Source organism: Myiozetetes cayanensis, unplaced genomic scaffold (genome assembly GCF_022539395.1).
Source record: "Myiozetetes cayanensis isolate MyiCay16 unplaced genomic scaffold, myiCay2020 scf7, whole genome shotgun sequence".
NCBI lineage: Eukaryota > Metazoa > Chordata > Aves > Passeriformes > Tyrannidae > Myiozetetes > Myiozetetes cayanensis.
This window is the reverse complement of record NW_026087964.1, coordinates 41,145,440-41,165,485: the sequence shown is the minus strand read 5'-3', so window position 1 is coordinate 41,165,485 and position 20,046 is coordinate 41,145,440. Positions and strand designations below refer to the sequence as shown.

The window sequence follows — 20,046 nt, the reverse complement described above, 5'->3', positions numbered from 1 at the left end:
TCCAGGAGAAGGAGAAAGAGAGATCAGGAGTATCTTTGCAGAGTCCCCTTGCAACATCGGTTGGTAGAGCTGAGATGGGTACCAGTGTGGCTGTTTGATAAGACTTCTTAATTAAGTGCAGCGATCAGATATAGAACAAATAAACCTGAAACAAATGTTTAGTTCAGGTTTGCCCTGTTACTGCTGTTTATGGCAGCATAAATCCATTGGTTCAGTCAGGAACAGTTCAGCTATCAGCACTGTGTTCCTACTAAATGGTGCTGCAAAGAACCTATAAAGCCAGTTTAACTGGATGGTGGGCTCCACTTCGTCTGCGTTGCTGCAAATGGCACCAAAGAACCCACAATCTCACTGGCCCTATCTAGCTTTTCCCTATATCAGGAAAAGGCATCGCCTGGTTGCAGTCTCATTGTGCCTGTTCTCCTGGGTTCATATGTTAATATTTCAGTTAAAAGCCCCCAAAGGTTCTGAGAACTGGATTACAGTAAAGCTGGAATTGCAAGTTTCTGTGTGTAAAACCAAGATACACAAGATTTCTTTCACTTTTATTACAGCATTTGATCTTGAAGTTAGAACTCTTTTTTTTTTTTTTTTTTTGATATAACTAAGAAGTTGTATTGGTTCTATCCCCAGATGGCAAAGTTCTGTAGAAGCTTATAGCATCTGGTAACGAGTATAAGCATTCAAAATTTGGAGTTTACAAATAGTTTTGTTAGGGTTGTTTTCGTAAGAATAATGGCCTGTTCTTAGGTTAGATTTCTATCACTGAAGAATTTTTGAAAAGGCATTGTCCTTTTGAGAAAGGGAAAACTGTTACTCTTGTATGCACTTGAGAAATGTCAAATACCGTTCTGCATAGAGAAAGAAATTGAATGTGAAAGCTTCTGTGAGTTGTATTTCACGAGTTTGACTGTTAACTGCCTGCTTCTGCAAATGAAAGCAGTATGCAATCCATAGGAAACACAGAAAATGTAACTGTTTAGACCAAGTTTGGGGAAAGGATTATCATACTGTTTCCAACTGAAACAGTCTGAATGAGGAGGATGTAAAGAAACATGGATGTACTGTGCCATGGAAAATATGGCATTCAGTGGGAGGTGGGGAAGAGGACAATATTTAAAAGGAACTGAAGTGTTCATAGCATGCAGAAGAAATGTGAAAAGTCAAATCCAACCTAAGGTCTCCTGTGGAGGACATGCCTGGTTTTTATGCTTATCCACAAAGTTCAGTTCTGGTTTGAGACATAAGTTTTCCAAGTCTATTATGGAGTGCTTACTCTGCTTATAATTAGGAACGAATAGGTTTATGTAGTTAATTAATAAGGAACAATGCTTTTAGAAGTTGTTCAACTGTAAAGCACAACAGCTTTTTGACAGGCATGCTAGTCATATATTGGAACCTGTATTTTAGCAGCATACCATTAACATTCTTTGATTGAAAGGCAAATCTTCAAACAGGCCTTTCCTGGAATAGGTGCTACAGCTTGGTGATCAAGAGTTGGCCTTCACTGTTGTAATCTGACAGTCGCTTCAAGGCTTTTCTGCAAGAAAAAGAGGTCCCTTCATCCTCTCTCCCCTTCCCCCCATTGCCTCCTTTGTTGTTTGTAAAAGTGTTTTTGCAGCTGTGTAGAGAATCACGTTGGGGAACTGATCCAGGTAAAAGCAAATATGTTGTTGTCTGGTTAATTTTAATCTAGTTTTGTTCCCTGATCCAACTTACTACATAACTGCATGAATGTTTTGCCAACAGAGAGCTAAGGTGAAATACAGTGTGGAGGTAGGAATCAGTGACTGGGTATGGAAGTGGGTTGGATACTTTCCTATTCCCCAAGCTGGAGTGAGACTCTTTCATGGGGAAAGTGGGTAAATTTGAACTTGGCTCAGAGTACTTGTTGTCAAGTTCTTAGCTGTGATTGCAGGTGTTTTTGCAGTGAACACAAAGTCTTTTGAGGAGTTACAGCTTTTTTCTTTTTACTGGCTGCTGCTTCATAGCAGAGCTTCTTTGTACAGTGTCAGACAGTTAAAGTGGTCTTTTTCTAGAAACTTTATCTCAAAGTTACTTGAATGAAGCTGTGGATAAGAAGATCCCATTAGCACTTTTGGGATTCACTTAGCAATTAGCTTCTGAAGGAGGAGAGCAGAAGTTCTAGTACCTTGAACCTCTGCAACCAGTTTGATAGTGATCACAAAATTTATACCACAATTATCTGGCTTGGGGATAGAACCTCATAACAATGATGTAGCTCTGGTAGTTCAAAAAATACCACCAAAACAAAACATATTTTTTCAGTTCAAATCATCTGCCTCTACACTGTCAGTTCCTGCCCCTGTGTATGTTTGTGTGTGTGCACACGTTTACTTAAGCCCAGGCCTGACTGGATTTATAAAATTATAGAAGACTTCGGGGCAGTTCACAGAAGCTTTGTGTTAAAAGCTATCCTAACAGAGTACCAAACTAGGTCTCAGACTGAAGAACTTTGGCTGGGAGAGTAGGTTCATTACTCCTGTATTATTTGAATTCCTATAAACCGTTTGAGTAAAACTCTTGTAGCATTTTAATAATGTGCTGTAACAGTGAGTGTACTTCTGTGTAGAATTCCTAGCTTGGATTGCATGAAGTCTTGCATGTCAGTGATGAAAGAATCTGCTCAAGAAAAGCACTGTACTCTCTAAACTTTTAAAAGCAAACCCTTTATGTTGTTGTGACACTTTGCACTTGTAAGAGATAGTATTTTGTCTCAGGTTATGATGGGCACGGGGAATTCCTTTCTAACCATACACACCTCTCCTGTATTTTCTTGGGGAACCTCTTGATGGAGGTTGATGGAGAACCTCTTGATGGAGGAAAGCTCTCATTTTACACTGCCTGTTTTCTGACATGTATTTAGTTAAATTAGCCTGAATTATTAGGAGAAACATAGGGAGACAACGTAGGGATACCAGTTTTCAAATTGCCAGAGCAACTTAGATTAAAATTTGAGACAGCAAAGAGAGGTTATCACTTAAGCAGGATACCAAGGTCTGTACAGTTGTTAGTTTACAGTCAAAACTTAATTTGTGAAATGAATCTATTATTCAGTTTAAAAAAAAAAAAAAAGGGTGATAGAAGTTTCAACTTCATGCTGACATTTTTTATATATCCTTACATGGATGCACACACACACATGCTCAGCCCTTTTTTCTCAAAGTATTTTTTTAAAATATATTACATCTCTGAGTACATGCTACAGTCTTCTAGTGTCATAGCATGTCAAATATAATGGTGGGGTTTTTTTTAATTGGAGATCTTCTGTTAAATGAAGACTATAACGTATTTCTGTATCAAGTTGCATACACTTCAGAAAAGCACATCAGCCATATAACCTGTTAAACAGGCATGGCCAACTGGTTGGCACAGGCCAAACCTGGCCCAAGGACAGTTTTGATTCCCAACATGGCAGGAGTAGACTGTCCCTTGTAGATTGTGCTGAGAGATGTGAGGCAGTGATCTAAAATTTGAGTAGAGAAAGCTTAATCTGCTACCTACCACATCCTCACGTGGGGCTCAGTCAACCGCCTTGTTCCTCCATTCTCTTCTATGTTGGCTAAATGCTCTTGGGCTCAACACCTTGTAGGCTGAAAACAGTCACAAGGCCACCACCATAGGCAATTTGGGCTCTGACACAAGAATAAGGTTGTGCTGGGCTGAGAGTACACTAGGGAACAAAAAGGACAGGTTTTGGCTACAGGAGAAACTGCAGATGCCTTTTCAGCATACTGCTGTTCATTCACGACTTCAGGTTTCCTGGTGTGCTAAGATGGAAATGCAAGATTTGTTTAACTTTGAATTCATCAGTCAAGGTCTTACAGCTTGTCATCATAGACTAGGCTGGAAGAGAAAAACAGTGGTGCCCTCCAGTTGCCCTTGTGCTCCTTCTCCCCAGGTTTTGGTTGCTGCTATGACCTGTGTATTTTGTTACTAATTTGCACAAATGTTATAGTCAAGATATTGACAAAGTGCTGTAAATAATCCTGTGTTACAGGAGGTGGGCAAGAAATACTGCTGGGGAAAAAGATCAGTTTAATTTGATTTAGCTATACATGAGCTACAAAACAGCAGTTCTGCAAAGGAGGCAAATACATGAACTGTGTACTTAGATAATGCCTTTGTCATGTATTGTTTCAGGGAGGTCCATTTGGCCTGCTGGCAGGTACCTTAGAGGTTTGGCATCTAACTTCAGGGAATCAAGTACTTGTAATCAAGCTTTTTATATTTGATAACAATATGCTGTTTAAGTGAATTGTTTGGTCTGTGCATGCTGAGTTGATATTGACTCTTAAGCATACTTTATGAAAACTCTACATCTCTGTAACCCTAAAGAATTCTGTATTTGCATTTGGTATTTGTATTTTTAAACTTTTATTAAATAAACCTATATGAAGTCTGAGCAACTTAAATACACCTATTTCTTTAAAACTGACCTGTGATGATGTTAACATCAGCTTCCTCCTCTTAATCTCTCTCTTTCTCCTTGCCTGCAGGTTAAGGTATTGCACAATCAGCTCGTTCTGTTCCACAATGCCATTGCGGCGTACTTTGCTGGGAATCAAAAGCAGCTTGAACAGACACTTAAACAGTTCCACATCAAATTGAAAACTCCTGGAGCAGATGCCCCATCCTGGCTTGAAGAACAGTAATCAGATCATAGAAGAGGACCCAATGTTAACCTAAATATCTTTAAATCTGAGGATAATTAAGGGTTGGGGTTGAAGGACTGTTGTAGTGATTCTTGCACGGACAGCTTTAATTTTTTTCCCCTTTTATAATATGCTAAATTTGAATTTGATAGCAAAGCGGGTGACTTTAAGGTAACCAAATGTAATTTCTGTCATTTCAAATATAGAGCACTCCTTTTGTACGTAAAGGTTGGTGGTTATTTCTGTAACTGGGATGGGGGAGAGAAAGAGGGAGGGGAAACAAAACTATTATAGATTTGCACTGACAAATGATGCTTGTGATTTCTGGTCATTTTGGTGGCTAGTCAAAGTATTTCCAAGTGGAGGTTTACATGATTTGTACCAACATCTGGTATTTTATAGATGAATATAGAAAACACCTTTAGTAATTTTCATATGACTTTTAAAAAAAAGGAGGAAGTTAAAAGAATATTTTGCAGATGAATAATATAAGGCCTATATGCAATATCTGCATGTAAGGCAAGAGTAGTAGATGGCTCATTGACCAGTGGAATTGCAGTAAATGCCTTTTTAAAAGAGGTACCTTTCCATCAAGGGTTAAAAACACTAAAGCAAGAATCACTGTCAGTCTGAGGCTTCTGAGCACACATTTTTTCTTTGCACCAAGTGGTTTGCTGAGTGAGGCCAACCATGCAATGTACTAATTTCATTTAAAATGTTTCTTTCTCTATGAAACAAATACCATACTAGCCTTAAATCACAGGTATGTGCCTTTTTATAAGATAATATTTTCCACCAGTGTACATAATCCAAGAACCCTTTCACGTAATAGTTTGTCAGTTCCCAAGGAGGGGAAGGAGACTGTGTAAATGCTGTGTCATTGTACACATAGAGGAAGTTAAAGCTTTAGTTAAACTTCATGGACAGGTATGATTTTGAGATGAAATCGGGCCAGTATGTTTTCTTCTGTTTAATTGAAAAGCATACTTCATCAATGGGAGTAACATGGAGGTTATTTTTAAATTTCTCCATCATTTGTGTAGTCCTTAAATGTAAAATTATATGTCAATTTTATCATAGACATTTTAAATTCAATATATTGAGTCTTCATTTGCACATGTTATGTTGCTTTCTGTTATGTTAAGTAAAATTAAATACTTCAAATATGTTATTTACAATGGTGTGGATTGTATGATTTATGTACTGTATGTTCAAACGCCTTTCAGCTGACATTCTTAAAGTTTTCAATGCTTAACACAATTGTAATGTAACTGTAAATCAAACTTTTTAATCATTCCTCATTAAATTCTTGGCCTGACAGAGCCTTCTTTATGTTTTTGTTCTGTCAGAATCTCTTGTAATAGCTCTGTTATGTTCCCCAGAATGTATATCCTATGTGAATTTTGTATTCATATTAAAGGTGTTTGCAGTCAAACTTCCTGGACTTGTGATGGTTAAGACTAGAACAGAGCTTCTGTAATGAAAGCTTAGTCCTGTTTATGTGAGTTGCCACCCCTGCCCAGGAATTTCTCGTAAAGCAGTACTAGGTGGTAACGCTGATGCTGTTTTATTTCCAGGTGATTTAACAGTGTGCAAGTTGAACTGGAAAGCAGACTCATAGTGAAACAAATCTTTCAGCATATGTAATTCTTGAAATTTTAAAGGAAATTTAATTTCATTTCCAGTTGTTATGAAGCCGTTGACTTCCACTGTCTGTGAATCTGGGCACGCGTATGGTGTGTTGGTGCGAGAAAGGTCAGCTGTTGTGACTCTAGGAAATGCACTGTAGGGATGAAGAATGCAAGCCTACTGACTACAGCTGAAGTATGAGCTCTCAGAACACTGTAGAAAAAGGATATATGTATCATTTTTTCTGTCTCAGATTCATGTGTCTCCTGCTGTGTCTCCTGGACAGTTGTTGCTCAGAAGGAGCTGATCTGTCAGAAATGGCAAGAGTGAACTTGAATCTGCCATTGCCTTATGAAGGAATGACCCATGTGGCTCTGTGTAACCCTCAAACTTTTGGAATGGCTTAAAACTGCTAGAGCCTCTTCACCTGGATGAAAAGGTTGGACCAAAGAGATTACCTTCTAAAACCTGTTTGTGTATTGTTTAAGACGAGGGGGAAGGACGAGTTGCTTCCATTTCACTCACCAAAGCAATTATTGCAATTGGTAGCCTCAGTGAAGAGGGTTCTCTGTTTGGCTGATTAATAGATTATTAACTGATAGTAGCCTGTTGTAGTACTTTTAACTTATTTTCTTTGTCTCCACTGAAATATACGTGCCTATGAAATAATTCAAGCTCGTATTTTATATTCAAAATTAGCTCTTTAGATCTAACCAAATTTAGAAACTTGTATCAAGGGATTGTAAAAGAAAAGACACTTCCAGATTTTCTAATAGAAAGTAATTATGGTTGTCAGGCTTTCTGATGATCCCAGAAAAGCACCACAAATATCTTAAGGTTATAATGCAGCTTTTATCTAGGCAGACACTTGTCAGGAATGGGGGGCGGGGGGGTTGTTTGTAGAGGTGGCAATACCCACCTAGTGGTGTCTTGTCCATGAAAGATTTCCTCTCTGTTAAAGCTTATAGTGTTGCACAAGGTTTTTCAGGATGAAGAATTCAGAGCAATTAGTAGCATTTTCAAATATGCTGTTGTAGCTGCTGCACCAGAGACCCAGGGAGCTGTTTTGATCCTCGGTGGCCATACTGTAAGTTATATGTACTTCCAGCTTGTTTGAAACTTGTTGCTCCTGTTATTTTGTTTGTCTGAATTCTACCAGCAGCTTTTCTGCTCTAAAAATACTCTTTGGCTTAGTCTATGCTTTGCCAAGCCCCTTACAAAGAACCTTTCTGGTTTGAAGAGAGGTCTGTACAAGCAGAGTACAGTAACACACCAGCATCATTAAAGTAACAGCTTTTTCTCAATCTTCAGTCAACTGGTTTTCCCAGAAACCTTATCTCTTGACTGTCTGTCCTTCAAAAAATGATCAAAGCAATGCAAAAGGAAAGCTAAATGTTCCCCTCAACTCCGTTTGAACTGAATGGGGGGTATATGCACTTTTTATGCTCTGCTTATCTGCTCTTGTTCCTTGTTGTGGTGTTACAAGAAGTATAAGATATTGTAATTATTTAGCATTCCCCATCTGCAATTATCTTTAGGCTTGTTTCTTTTTAGTCTGGTTATCTTTTCCATGCTGCATGCTTGGTGTGAGGGTTGTACTAGTCACAGATTTTTTTGTATTAGTCATTAATCTCTTCATATTTTGTGATAGTCCCCACTCTAAACTTACCCCACTACTGACAACTAAGCTGTGTCAAATTGAAAGGGGGTTTTGTATGAGAAGATCCAGAGAGGAGTTGACTGTTGCTTGGTTTATATTTCTCTCTATTCTTGTTACTTGGCCTTCCTAATAGCTCTTTGACATCTTTGTGTTCTTTCTGGTGGTTGTGGTGTTAAAGCTAGGGATACTTAGAAAGCACAGCTGTGTGTCTGCCAGCAGTCTTGTTCACCTCTCTACACCTATTTTTACCAAAGTCCTGTCTCTTCATTTCTATGAGTCTTATGTAGAAACCAAATGGCCAGGTAGACAGGGTGTGTTTACACGTTTTTGTCATCATGGCAGTAGTTTGAAATGAACAAAGGAAGCACCTTACCCTGTGGTATGGCAGCAGTAATAGGATGGCTTGTGCCTGCCTTGGAGAAGGGGGCATGAATTGGTGAGGAAGCAGTGGAAATGATGTGTTGCTGTTTCATCAGAGCCTCTGTACTGAGATGCAGAGCAGCAGCATATGAACCTTGCAGAGCAGTGGACTTGGACATGAAAGCTCAGTCTGTGGTTTGCAAATCCTTTGTTTCCTCCAGCTGAGAGCGCTGGCACAAAAGCACTGCCTTTTACACTTCAGCTGCCTTTCTGAAAAAAAAAACAAAAACAAAAAAGAAAAAGAGGGTTTTAAGAAGGGAGCAGGAGCAGCAACAATTCTGTGCTGTCCACTATTGGGGGTGTGTTTCTGTTAAGTGCTTACACTCAATAAAGGATGTGTTCAACTTTTTATAATGGCTGTAGGTGAACAGAACTTTGTTTTCTGAGCAGATACACTCAGTCTTCTCTCTTATGAGAACCTGTTATAAAGAGAATGGCTATGGGGAAAAATGGGAGTATTTGTTACTCCAGGAGGAGGAGAAAGAGAGATCAGGAGTATCTTTGCAGAGTCCCCTTGCAACATCGGTTGGTAGAGCTGAGATGGGTACCAGTGTGGCTGTTTGATAAGACTTCTTAATTAAGTGCAGCGATCAGATATAGAACAAATAAACCTGAAACAAATGTTTAGTTCAGGTTTGCCCTGTTACTGCTGTTTATGGCAGCATAAATCCATTGGTTCAGTCAGGAACAGTTCAGCTATCAGCACTGTGTTCCTACTAAATGGTACTTAGCAAATGGTGTCCTACTGTGCTAATGAAATAATTATACATCTTACTGCCTTTTAAAGAATACTAAAGCCTTTAAATTCAAGCACTTGAGAGTTAAATAATGCTGGAAACTAGTGTTGCCTTATTAGTCTTGATTTGTCTTTCTCACATGTGTGTATGCATCATGCTAGTTTTATGTGATAGTGGTAATTAATTGCAAGGATTTGTTTTGAGAGGTTAACTACCACAGTGCTTAGTTTTGAAACCAAATAAAACTTGGTTTTAATGTGACTGGAGTGTCACAATTAACTTTTTCTCCTGCCTTTATCCAAACACTGTAGAATTGAGGGCTTATAATGAAGATGATGACATCTTTTGTTCAGGTGGTATAAACTGCTTTTTTTCCATTAGATCTCTTCAGTCATTAAATTCATGTTCAGCCTAAAGAATTAGAAGCTCTTTGTGCTCTAAGGAAAAGTGGAGTTTACTAAAGACAAGGGGTTTTTTTCCTCTCAAAGAAAAAAAACCTCATCTTGAAAACAATCTTGAGCATTTCATTAACTAGAAATCTTAGAAAATTAACAATATGCTTTTGGTTTTGTAGTATACCAACTCATCTAAATGCTATCTGTTCTAGGGAGGTGCATTTGTTGTTTATTATAGGTGGGGCTGCTTGATCTACCTATTATTAAAGTTGCCTAATACTTCCTACAGTAACGACCTGTTTTCTGTTTTTTGTAACTTAGATTCATTTTAGCCATGTGGGCAAAATATTTGCCTGTTGAGTGTTAACATGTTTAGGGGAAAAATCAGCTAAAAACTTAATTTGCTAACACAGTGTTTTGGAAAAGTTCAGGGAGAACAAACCCACAGGGTGGGGATAAGTGAAGAGTTTAACTTCACATCCGGACTGGCTTCCAGGTCCTCTGCTGTCCTGTTCGGTTTTTGACTTTTTCAATACAATGCCATTATGCAAGTCTCTTGTTTGGCTTGCTCTTTCCGTCTTTTTGAGTGAACATTTGTACTCATGACTGGCAGCAATGAAAACAAGTCTCTTTGGCTCCAACACAAGCAGCTGCAGTCCAGGCGGCAAAGCCCTTCCTTGCTGATGACCTCAGGGGTGACCTGACACTCTCGAGGAATGTCCATGCTGGCTCAAAGCAAAGCGTGTCCTCTCCAGCTGCTGCTAAGCCTGCCAAGTGGAGATGTGTGGTGTGATGGGAATTGCCTTTTACTGCAGTTGAACTCTTCTCACTCAGTGAATTTTGAGCTTAAATGATCAGGTTCTGACACTGCATTCCCTAAATTTTCCTTTTGTTCTAATATTATTTTGTTTTTAATTGAGTGACTCAGACAGGCTGTCTTGCCAGACCAGTAGGTCAGATCTGTGGCCACAGAACTGTAAGGGGATGGTGTAACCTCAGCAGCCATGGGCCTGGGCTCCAGGAGGCCATCTGGTCTCCCAGTCTTCCTCTGGTTCCTACCTCCCAAACCCTGAGCAGAGGCAGTAGCACAGCTTAAGCACTACACACTGAAGTAAGACACGATTTTGTCCTCCTGCTGTGCCAAGGTGTTATTTTCTCTCTCATATTCTCAGCTCGGAGGCTCTGGTGGCTGACTGAGCAAGGCTGGAGGTGAGGGTTTTTTCTTTCTTCCTCCCTCCTTCTTCAGAACAGGAAAAGTTTCTGTTTCCACCTTGGAATTTGCCTCCTGTAAAAAGTAGTGTTGGTGTGTGTTTGTTGACTTGAGCGAGTGAAGTTCTTCACCTTTCCTCCTTTTGGGAAGACGGTTTTATTTTTGAAATAGGATTCAACCTCTTGATAAAATATTTTAGAACAACGTATTTGTTTGCTGTCTCATCAGTGGATGGTATTTTTGCTTCCAGATATCCACAACTCGTGCGCTGCCGCCTAGAGCGCCGTAACCCTGGGCTATGATCCCATCTTAAATTCGTCTGAAGTTCTCTCACATCACCCGCTCTAGAGACTCCAGGGGCCGAGCCAGCGCGCCCGTCTTGTCTGCTTGCTTCCCCGGGGCTGGCTGGGCTGAGCCGGCGGGGAGCGCCCGGTGAGGGATGAGGGATGCGGGATGGGACAGGGGATGCGCTTCCTTGGGAGCGAGGGCAGAGGGCGAAAGGCTTCAGCCATAGAGGGGCTGCCCGTTCCCTCCAGCCGAGCGCGCTGCCGGTAGCACCGCTGTCCTGTTTCTATAGCGATAGTTGCGGTGACAGCGTGCGTGGAAATGATGGATGGATGTGCGAACGGATCAGCGCAGCAGGAGCCGGCTTAGACCGAGTGCCGCCGCAGGCGCCACTGCGCATCTCCGAACGCGGTCGCGGCGGCGCCGGCGCTGGGGAGCGGGTCTCTCTCCTCCCCGCACGGGCGTTTCGGAGGCTCCGGCCGGGCACGGAGGGACAGGGTGCCCGCCCGTCCCGCCGCCGGGGCGCTGCCCGCGCCCTCACCGTCACCTGCCGCGGCCCCGCCCGGCCGCGCCTGCGCTGCCCCGCCCCGCGCTCCCGCCGGCGGCCGGGCCGGGCGCGATGGGAGGAGGAGGAGGCGGCAGCGGCACCGGAGTGGCTGCGCCGCGGCTGAGAGCCGGGCTGAGCAGAGAGGTGAGAGCGGAGCGGGGGTGAGCGCGGGGCTCCCCGGGCCGGGCAGGGGCTCCGCGCTGCCGGGGAGGACAGAGGGGTCGCCGCCCGCGTCCGTGGGTCCTTCCCCGCCTTGCCGAGGCGGCGGAGGGGTGAGCGCTCGCTGGGAAACGGGCTCCCCTTCCCCGCGGGGTCCGACCTCCCGCTGTCCAGGGCTGAGAGCCGCCGCCGCTCCTCCCGCACGGCGGGGCGGGGGCTGCCGCGGGGACCCCCGGCTCTGTGTGGCGGGGCGAGCGCGTCCCTCAGGGGCGGGGGTCGGGAGCTCCGGCCGGGCCGGGCCGGGCCGGGCCGGGCGGGGGGCGCTCCCTGAGGGCGGGGCGCCTCAGGACGCCGGGTCCGGCGGGAGTCCGAGGGGAGCGGGGCGCGGTGCTGCCCCGGATCCAGCCGAGCCGCCCTCGCCCCCCGCGTTGCCCCCGTGGCCTGTGGCGTCGGTGGAAGGGAATTGCGGAGTAAGGATCTCTCTCGGGGCGCCCCGGGTGGTCCCGGCGGCAGGGACCCCACAGCGGGCCAGGCACCTGCTCCAGGACGGAAAACAAGGCGCTGAGGCTGAGGGCTGCTCCACTGGAGGAAGCTCCTGCGGCTGGGAGCCCAAGCCAAACCCAGCTGGAATCGAGCTCCCAGACCAGACCCGCAAGGTCCCGGCCCGCTGCCCATGCCCATCCTGCTGGCGTGGGGACCCGCTCGGGGGTTCTTTGCCCATCCCGGCCGTCTGGCAGGGTCGTGGTTCCCTACCAGGGGTTTTGTTGGACGCATCAAGGGATGAAGTTTGAAGTTGCTGTGATAGCTCAAGCTCTGTCTTCTTTGTAACCCGCGGGTTTTGGCAGGATCAGGGGCTGGTTATCGGTGTTTGCAGTTCCTCTCTTTGCAGTCAGCAACTAGTGGCTCCCTTTGCCCCTTTGTGCAGTAGTTGTTGAGACACAGACATCCAAATACTGTGGTTGGGCTTTGGTGTCAAAACCAGCGTTCTCGTGAGAACTTGGAGGGCGCCTGACACAGAAACGTGGGCAGGAAAGAACTTAAGGTGTGAGTTAAAGGGAGTAATATCTTGCAGTATGAATTATGAAATGCCCTTCAGTGCATCGGGCATTTCACCTGTTAATTTGTGTATGCAAACACAATGTGTGTTCGTCTCGGTGGCAACTGCCTTTTTTGCAAGAAACAAATTACTTTAGAGTGTTTCTCTTCTTATTTGGGGAGAAAGTTGTCTCCACCCTCTACATTTTAAATTACATTTCCAAGTTACATTAGGTTGGCTAAAACAATGAATGAGACAAAGAAATATTTCTTTTATGCCAAATATAGACACAATTAAAATGTACAGTAAAGACGTTACTTTAGAGCTCTTGTACTTCTTGGACTGTTTTGGGTAACAAACGTGCAATAATGAAGTGTATAATTGGGACACCTTAAACGTTTGTTCTTGGCTCCCTTTTTTTTTTCCCCTTTAATCCTTTGAAAAGTGCAGAGAGGCTCCTCAGGAGTTAAAATTTTGCTTGGCTTCTATTACGCATCCGAGTCCCAGCGTGTCTTAGTAGTTCACAGTTGGAACGGCTGCGTTGTTCCCCACCTCCTCTTGCTGTACTTCCTGCTCAGAGGCACCTGCTGATACCAACAAGCAGCCCAGTGCCTGTCCCGGCTGCCAGCTTCTCTCCTCTCCCACCCACGGTAATGGTGGGAGCACTGGGAACGTCTTTGAGACACTACTCTGAGAGGCAGCATGAGAAGGGAATTCTGACCAGTCTCCTGGTACCTGGTAACTCGAGACTGAGACCGCCATCCTCTTACAAGCAGGTGACCTCTGTCACCTGAATCGTGCTTATCTGTCAGAAAACAAAGCTGAATGCCAGCCTTTATGCTGTGCCTCTCCTTTCATGCCTTCCTTCCAAATGCTGATTCTTCCCCTTTCCTAGTTCTGGCTGACTGTTACCTCATCTAAAGCAGTACAGGGCTTGAAAACAGTTGGCTTGAATACAGTTTTTCCTGTTCTATTTATCTATCTTTACATCTAGGTTGGGATGTTTTCTTCCCTGTGCCTTCTCCACTCCTTTCACTAGGAGTGTCCCTTGTCTAGCTCAGAAGCGCTCAGGTCTGAGATCAGTCGTTTTCCACTCCTATATGTTAGTGCTGGGACTCTGATGATTCATCGCCTACAACTTTGTTCCATTAGGATTTGATCCTGTTTTCCTAAAGCATCTGGATTTATTGAAAGCTTCAAAATTAGGTTCTTGCACATTGCCAGGGGCATGGTTGGTCAGTCTGTCTGTCTGTCTCTCTTTTCTTTTCTTTTTTTTTTTTTTTTTTAATCTGTGGGAACCCAAGTTAGAAAGTAATAATAATGTTGAATACTGCTTTGTGATGGTGGAAAACTAGCTAATACATTTTTAATTTTTAAATAAGTACTAGGCAGGAAAAGTGTTTTTCCTAGTGGAGTATTTCTTTAAATTAATGCAACACTTAATTGCTTTGAGTGGTTAATCTCTTTCCACCACCTTGCACCTGCTTTTTTATGCCTCTCTGCTTCTATGATCATGAACTTGGAAGGAGAGGCGTGAACATACAGAGCCCTGTAATAGCAGCTGGATATTAATGCTGACTTAAATTTGAAACACTCTATCCTGATCCACTTTCTTTGTAGCTTTTCTCCTTTTTACCATACCATTAGAATATTTTCCATCATTCCTGTGATTTAAACATCACATTTGATATACATTTTCTCTTCTTGTGAATACCTGTAGAACGTAAGGCATAAGATTAGAAAGTCTGAAGTAGGAGAGAGGATTTCATTGGTACCTGTGCAAGCTTTTGAGAAGAAAAGGTACAGTGGATCATTTTTTTATCTGTTTCCATTGGCTTCAGTGAAGCTGTGAGTGGCTGAGCCCTTCCTTGCAGACCAAGAGAGAATTTACCCTAAGGCTTATTCCTGTGACTTGTGTCTGTTTGTTCGTGTACGGTGATGGATCCCTGGCAAAAGTAGCGAAGTTTTTTCATCACTATTATACAATGTCAAATTGATCTGGGTTGCTCTTAGCTCCATGTGAACCCTGCTGAAGAGGCATACCACTAAATTGGTGCCAAATTTCTGATTTGATGTTGTTCTTGTGCCAGTGCATTACTTCAACTTTTTCTTTTGAGTTTCTCTGTGACTGATTTTTGCTTAGGGCCTGTATGTCTTCTGTCTAAATTTGTATTGTGTGGCACTTTGATTTTTTCTTTTCTTTTTTTTTTTTTTTTTTGGTCAATTCCCAAATTTATTTTTTTTAGATAGCTTCCAAATTTCCTTAGAATCACGGGATCCCTCTTTGATCTGTACTTAAATCACTTTAATTTGTTTTCTATGAGAAATCTGTTTCAAAAGATTTGGCTTATCAAAACTGTAGGTTTTGTGGACGTCATACTCTTAGTTGAAGGTTTGCTGTCAGTAACAGCATCTTCATTTAGAAGTTGACAGTGTAAGAGAAAATACTAAAAGCTATTGTGATTTCTGTTGTTTCATGAGATAAGCTAGATGTAAAAGTTTTCCCAAATATTTAAATCTTTGCATATGTACAATGCTCAGGATGTGTAAGATCCTGTTCCTGTCAGCTCCTCTGTCCTTCCTCTCTGTTACTGAACTAGCTCTTTTAACTTAGATGCTGAAGTAAATTACAAGGGGCAGCTTAATCAACTGTGGTCTTTCTTCTCTGAGTGTGTTTTGGGAGGTAGTATAACCAGACCAGCAATACTATAAGTTCATATCAGTGAACATACAGAGCTTAGGGACTGCACACTATTTTTCCCTTATTGACAATTGTGTGAAAAATGTGAAGACAAAAAAAGTAGTACATTAAGTTACATTGTTATATCTTAAGTTACATTGTTAAATCTTAGTTTGTTATTTTAATGCAGTTTGGATTCATGTGAGCTGTGAATTCAAAGAAGGTCTCTTTGATCCAGTTAATCCAGTACCATAGTTAATACTTACGTCTTCTAACTGTGTATGGTCACCTCTAAAAACATATCTGAAATCAGGAGTAGAATAATATTGGTTTATTTTAATGATTTGAGATAAATATATTTTCTTACAAAATTGCAATGAACTGAGATTAATAGGTAGTTTCAACATCTCCTGTGGGTGATTTAAGAGGTATTCTTATTTTTATATATGTTCTTGAAATCTAGGCACCTAAAGCTGTTTAAAATCTTGGTGTGGATAAATATTACACAACTGCCCTGTGAAAGACTTTTGAGTCACTAAATTTCCCTTCTGGATTAAAAACTTGATAGCTGTTGTACCTTAATTTTGGTGTCTTTTCAGTGCGAGGGACAATATCCAGTCTCTCTGATCTGAGTCTCCCTATTGTCCTTTGTTGTAGGTTGTGAAGATGATACAGTCCCCTCTTGTGTTGCTGCTGCTGGCAGACTAGGGTTTGAGAGGGAGTGTTACCAGTGGCTGCTGCACTCACTGCTCAATGTTTCAAACCCATCCAAGGAAGTAACACTCTCCTCTTTGGAGAGGCCATAAAATGCATGTTATGAATTGTCTCTCCCTGGTCAATGATAAAGAAAATGGGGCTATTCCAGTCGCAACGGGATTAATGAACGAGGATACGACGACAGCATCTCAACTTTCTCAGCCTGCAGCATCACCGCCCCCTCCACCATGTCCCCTCACCGGGGCTCCCCCAGCCCCTCCGCTCCCCCCGGCGATGCTGCCCCACCACCACCCCCTCCTCCACTGCCTGGGCCCAACTTACCCCTGCCCCCACAGCTGATAAATGGGCATGACAACCACGGCAAAAAAAAACGAATGCGGAGCTTTTTCTGGAAAACTATCCCTGAAGAACAAGTCCGTGGTAAAAACAACATCTGGACAATTGCTGCAAGACCACAGTATCAGATTGATACAAAGACAATTGAGGAACTGTTTGGGCAGCAGGAAGAAACCAAGCCCCAGGACTCCCGAAGTCGATCTTCAAAGTCTTCGTTTAAAGAGACTAAAGAGGAGGTAAGAATTGAAGTAAAACCTCTTTTTTACATAATGCTGTAGGAGTTATGTGAATTCTGCCTCGCCTTTGTCTCTTTCTCTGTCAAGTTTCATCCTTACGGCAAATTTGTCTTGATTTGAAGGAGAGGGGAGCGATGGGAAGGATAAACTCTTTGTTCTTAGTGGCACATATTTGTTTTTCAAAGAGCTAACAGTGTTTTATTATTTTAACTTGGTAAGTGCTGTGATTTGATCACCTGTTAAAATAAATATGAATAAGTGGAGGGAGCTGAAGGCATCTGTGTTTACTCATGTTGGATAGCCCTTGAGTTTCCAGGGTGGAACACAGGTGGATTGTTGCCTTTCTATTCAGCTCCTTCCCTATGTCTGTGGTGCAGACAAGATGTTGAACATGTAAATGTGCACCAGGCAGGAGAGAAGAAGGTCCTGTTGCGAGGGTTAATGCTGTATATACCCTTGGTGTCCTAGAGACATCAGGAAGGGAAGTGTCAGAATGACAGCAAGGATATAAAACATAATATAGTGATTAAGGGTATTTGTTATTTAATTGAGGTAAAGTTTCACCTTTCATAAACATGGCTTTCCTGCTCATGAAAACCTTATTTCATCTACCTGGCTTTTTCTGGGCATTAAAATAACCTTCTAACAAGGTCTGAAGATTGTCACTGGTTTCTGTTCTGGTGGTGAGGTGCTACATACTGAGTACTCTCAGGTTCAGACACTCTCTAGTGAACTGATAAGTAGCTTTTCTAGTTCTTAAATCCTCATTTATAGACAGCCTCTTTGTGAAGCCTGAATTGAATTGTCTCAGCTGATCTTTCTGTGAAGTAATTGGAGGGCTGAAATGCAGACTTAATCACTGGTGTGTGTCTACATCCATGTTAGCTTGTAAACAAAATACAGAGGGCATGGGGTTAAGAGTGCAACAATTTTTAGTGAGAAAATAGGGACTGAAAGTTGCTGGTTTCTTGCAAGATTCGGGAGATGTCGAAATAAGATCAGCAGGGACAAGATGAGAAACCAATGTACTGATAGCGTGCATGTTGTATACAGACTAAAATTAAAGGTTTTGAAAGGTGTGTGTATTGCAGGCTCTGAAGCCCTGACATCGGGAAGTAGTAATTGGAGCCATCATCAGAGGTAGTCATTAACCTCTGTGCTGTGTTCAGGCTATGTTCATCTTCAAATCAGGAGTGTAGTGAGTGGACTTCCTGTGCCATGTATGGATGCTGTGTTTTTCTTAGAAGCTCCCCCTTTCAGAACTGCTGTGTAGTGAAGATCTAGTTCTAGTAAAAATTACAGAATTACAGTAAGTTTCATAAAACAGAATGTGGCCCGTAGTGTGCAGTAACTGGGGCAGAGAAAAACCCCAGTGTGCTCCAGAACTTATACAGCATTAGAGATGAAAATTAGAGGCCTGCAAAATAAGGGATTCACCAAGGTATACTGCCTTGGAAGCAAAAACCTGCTTTGCTACAAGTTAATTGTTTTTGTGCATCTGTGTGGAGGTGATATGGTGGTCCAGTGCATCTGCACCGCTTGATGCCTGTGCACCCTGGTTCAGGGCTCCCTGTGTGACTTTGCATGTGGCAGGTGGTGAGGCAACAGCACTTGCCTCTGAGTGATGCCACTTAAGTGGCAAAACGTTCAACACCGTTTCTAAGCTTCGTCAAGCATGCTGCAGCAGTGTGTCAGACAGTGATGAGCAATTTCTTATGTGTTAATGGACTTTGCAGTCCTATCTGCTTAGCAAAGAGGGAAGGAGATAATCCCGAGGAGCTACGTGTTATTGGAGGTGCGGAAGTACAGATGCGCAACAGCTCACCTGCTTAACGTGACTACAGGCAGGCATTGTTCAGCCAGGGGTCTGGAGATCTGAGACATGGGAAATGTTTGTTACTCCCATCACTGGTGCTGTCAGGTGCTGCTCACTTACTTTAATTCAAGATGATTATCCTCAGTTCACTGTAGTAAAACCTACACAGGCTGAAAGGAGCTGGAGGCAGGCTGAGGTGCACAGTGTCTGTGTGACCTTGTGGAGAGCGTGTTAGCGTGGGGCTCAGGGAGCTGTAGTTCTCTTTGTGGCTGTGTTGCTGGCTGGCAGGGAAAGGTGGACAAGATGTTTTTTGTTTCATTGCCTCTGTTCTTAGCTGATTTTAGAAAGTGCTTTGTGGTCTAGCAGTGAAAATGTTCCTTGGAGTTGGCCTAGTTGGCGTAGTATTTCAAGAAATTTCCAAAATTACTTTAATTGCATGAACTCTACTATCACTTAGATTCAAATCTGAAAAAAGCAGCACATGTCCAAAGTGCTGTACAGAAGTGCGTGGCTGGAGAGTGCAGCAGTAGGGTTTCCCTCAGTGCAGTGGTGTAGCTTCTGTGGAAGTGGTAAAGAGTGACTCTTTAGCCAGTATTTAGGGCACTGCCCCAGAGACTGTGGAGGAGACTGGGGCATTCATACCTTTTCCAGAGAGCACTGGTGGTTATAAAATTACGACCAGTTTTGGGAAAAGTCCTATGCATCTGGGAGCTTACAACACTGCGTGTCCTTTTAATTCCTCACTTGCTGGTGATTTAGATGTAACATTGTCATTATAACAGAAGTCCCTTTTGAGGTTTGAGTCAAACTCCTACAGCAAATGCTTTCCTTTTTGTAAACAATCCCTCACCAAACCCTTAGGAGATTAATTAACATGTTTCCTTGACTAAAGGCTTAATTTGCCCTGTGGTTCCATGTAATTTGAGCCTCTGAAAAATAGGGGGTGTAGAGGTAAAGTTTACACACCAATTTACTTTCGCCGTCCTTCAGTGGTGTCACAGGATGGCACAAAATACACTCACCCATGCTTACAGCAAGCCTGGCAGCAGAGTGGGCAGAACAGCTGTCAGCCAGAGGAGCTGGTCTTGCTTTGTCTTTTGAACTGTCCCTCTGCTCCTGTACCTCACCTCACTCCATAATATATTTAATATTGGATAATATAATAGGGATACTGGATCCTCCGTAAACATATTTAAGTAGCTCAGCAGAATGCTGTGGGGTTCTTAGTTTGCTTTCTGCTCTTTTAGTCAGCTTTGATGACTTGTGAAAGGGTACAGTGAATACCAGAGGTTGTACAATGGGCTAGTGAGAGGAAGAGAGAGAAGGAAGATGGAAGGAGTGAAGAGGATGTCTCTTGTCCCATCTCTCTCTGTTTTCTCTGCACTGGCTCTGATGTGCATTCCACCTTCTTGAAAGCTGATTCAACCAGTTAATCCAGCAAAGAACTAACAGCAAGAACCAAATGAGATGAGTACCAGTGCCTGCCTAAGGGAAAGAGCAGGCTAGG

At 42.8% G+C, this 20,046-nt stretch overlaps 2 protein-coding genes across 6 annotated transcripts in view; both read left to right on the top strand.

Moving 5' to 3' along the window:
* ARFIP1 (ADP ribosylation factor interacting protein 1) overlaps positions 1 to 6,111 on the top strand; it is a 41,142-nt gene extending 35,031 nt beyond the window's left edge. For all 5 annotated transcript variants that reach the window (XM_050338154.1, XM_050338153.1, XM_050338156.1 and 2 more), the window contains one exon: positions 4,521 to 6,111. In XM_050338154.1, coding sequence (XP_050194111.1) covers positions 4,521 to 4,676 — 156 coding nt within the window. In that variant the 3' untranslated portion in view covers positions 4,677 to 6,111. The remainder of the gene's footprint in view (positions 1 to 4,520) is intronic.
* Positions 6,112 to 11,607: 5,496 nt separating this feature from the next.
* The window catches only part of FHDC1 (FH2 domain containing 1), a 35,263-nt gene continuing 26,824 nt past the window's right edge, over positions 11,608 to 20,046 (top strand). The window contains 3 exon segments of the mRNA XM_050338366.1: positions 11,608 to 11,703; positions 16,092 to 16,410; positions 16,413 to 16,723. Coding sequence (XP_050194323.1) covers positions 16,242 to 16,410; positions 16,413 to 16,723 — 480 coding nt within the window. The 5' untranslated portion in view covers positions 11,608 to 11,703; positions 16,092 to 16,241.